Source organism: Humulus lupulus, chromosome 7 (assembly GCF_963169125.1).
Source record: "Humulus lupulus chromosome 7, drHumLupu1.1, whole genome shotgun sequence".
NCBI classification, from domain to species: Eukaryota; Viridiplantae; Streptophyta; class Magnoliopsida; order Rosales; family Cannabaceae; genus Humulus; species Humulus lupulus.
In genome coordinates this window covers 27,108,258-27,110,447 of record NC_084799.1, presented here as the reverse complement: position 1 = coordinate 27,110,447, position 2,190 = coordinate 27,108,258, and the positions used below count along the sequence as shown (strand labels likewise).

General features: G+C 34.2%; 1 protein-coding gene across 1 annotated transcript; it reads right to left on the bottom strand.

The window, feature by feature from the left end:
- Positions 1 to 1,053: 1,053 nt before the first annotated feature.
- LOC133791022 (zinc finger protein ZAT12) lies at positions 1,054 to 1,960 on the bottom strand. The gene has a single exon (XM_062228902.1). It carries the CDS (start codon positions 1,795 to 1,797, stop codon positions 1,201 to 1,203), a length of 597 nt encoding a protein of 198 aa, XP_062084886.1. The 5' UTR covers positions 1,798 to 1,960; the 3' UTR covers positions 1,054 to 1,200.
- Positions 1,961 to 2,190: the final 230 nt, after the last annotated feature.

The window sequence follows — 2,190 nt, the reverse complement described above, 5'->3', positions numbered from 1 at the left end:
TTATTATTTTATAAATACATGTATATTTATTTGTATATTATAAGTTTTAAAAATAAAATAAGTCATTTAAAATAATAATAATAATAATTTTGATGAAGTGTTTTACAATTTCTGAATATCTAAAAACTACCTATTACCTGTGTTTCTCTTGAAACCAGTATCAAACATGGAAAAATGTTCAGATTTGGAATTTAAACATTGAAAGTGGTACTATTTTGGAAAATATTATTGATTCTTAAAAAAAAAATTATATAAAATACTAATTTAATATTAAGAGTTTAAAAATTAGTCATGTATATGAAGATTTGCACCGAAATTAAGTTATATCCTCCGTCTGAATTAATATATATATATGCAAATTTTCTTTCCGATGATATCGATTTAAGAATTATACATATGTGTAGATCGTCGATCGAGGAGTGTAGGTACATTAATGTTATTGAACTTTCTTTTGCCAGAGTCGTATTTTTTTTCTGGCTTAACCAGCACGTAGTTACTGTAGGACAGTTATAATTTTAGAAAAAAAAATTGTATAATCTACTTCTCCTTATAAAAAGAGGTACCCAAATTCCAATCTTCATTTTGAATGCACACTTTTTTACTTTATTAATTACATTTTCAAGTTGTTATTATTATAAATTAATTAATTTGTAGTTAAATTAAATAGAAAAAAGCTTAAATTTTTAGCTGGTTAACTATCACAAGACTTAGTTTAATATAGCTTATTAAGTTTTGCGTAATTTAATGTAAATTGGCTAGCTAAAACAAGAGAAAGGAAACCAAAGATTTATTGCTATATTCTTAACGTCAAAAGCGGAACTTTTTATTTTCTCTAATCTTTTATTATTCTTATACGATCCATATTTTATAAAGGAAATCAAACTTTCAAACAACGAAAGGTAATATCTCTTTCTTCTAATTTTCTTTTCTTTCAAGTTGGGAAACTATTGATGGAGATTCGATATTATCTATGTTAATGAATTATAATTAGCATATCTAGTCAAATATAGCAGTAGTTAATATGAAATTAAGAAAAAAACTGGAGAAATCAAATCATTAAACGGCCGGTATAATTCAAAGAAAAAAAGAATCCAATGAATTTCTAATATGAACATGAGTCAATTCAATGAAAATAAATCAATAAATAAACTGTGAAAATCCGCAACTACGACTCGATCCAAATCCTATATCAACACATGGCTAATTGTAAATATATCTCGGCAGAAAACATTCCAAGGTGGGAGGAGCCTTGAACTGCACCTTCAAATCATAAAAATTCCCGGGAGGCGCCAAATGTAAATCCAGGTCCAAATCCACGCAAACTCTCTTGCTGCTATTCGATTTCTTCAAAACCGGCACCAGGGCGTGTTGTTCACGACCATTATGGGCCGCACCTTGTCTGTGTCTCCTCATATGACCACCAAGTGCTTGTCCAAGTGCGAACTCGAGCCCGCATATGGAGCACTCGTGGGTCTTGGGCTTGGGCGGTGGCTGGGGTATGCCTTGGTTGTCCGCATCGGACAGCTTCGGTTTCTTGTGGCTGGCACTGTGGCCACCCAGCGCTTGAAACGACGGGAACGTTCGGTTACAAGTCTTGCAAGCGAACACGCGCTCCGACGACGGCGACGACTCTAATTTTCTGGTATAAATATCGGTGTCGACGACATCGGAGTCTGTTTGGCCAACTTTTGACAATAACATCAAGCAATTAGCCATGTCCAGGCTCGACTCAATCCTACGATAACTATGAATATCATCATTACCAAAAGTGTGGTCTCTTTCCCTCTTCAACACCATGATTCTTTTCTGTTTTTCTGTCTGTTTTTTGGTTTACTATTATCGAAGAAGAAGTAAATTCGGGAAGTTTTTTTCTTTTTTTGGGGGGGCTTTTGACGGAGAAGTAGCTTTGGAAAGTGAATGCGAAGAAAAAAGAATATGAACGAAATGAAATGGTGTTGGAGTGAGTTTGGGTGGATTATATTTATATATATAGGGATGGGTTGAGCTGAGAAAGTTTGACTTGATTGGTGATTAGAAAAGCTGAGGGGTATAGTCGTAAACATGGTGGCGTGTTTTCTTGAGGGCTAAGAAAGCGAATAGTAAGGGGTTTTGGGTAAATTTAACTTAAGGTGTAGAGTGATTGCCGCTTTCGTTGGTACGTGCGTCACCGCGTGAGTATCACCCACCGCG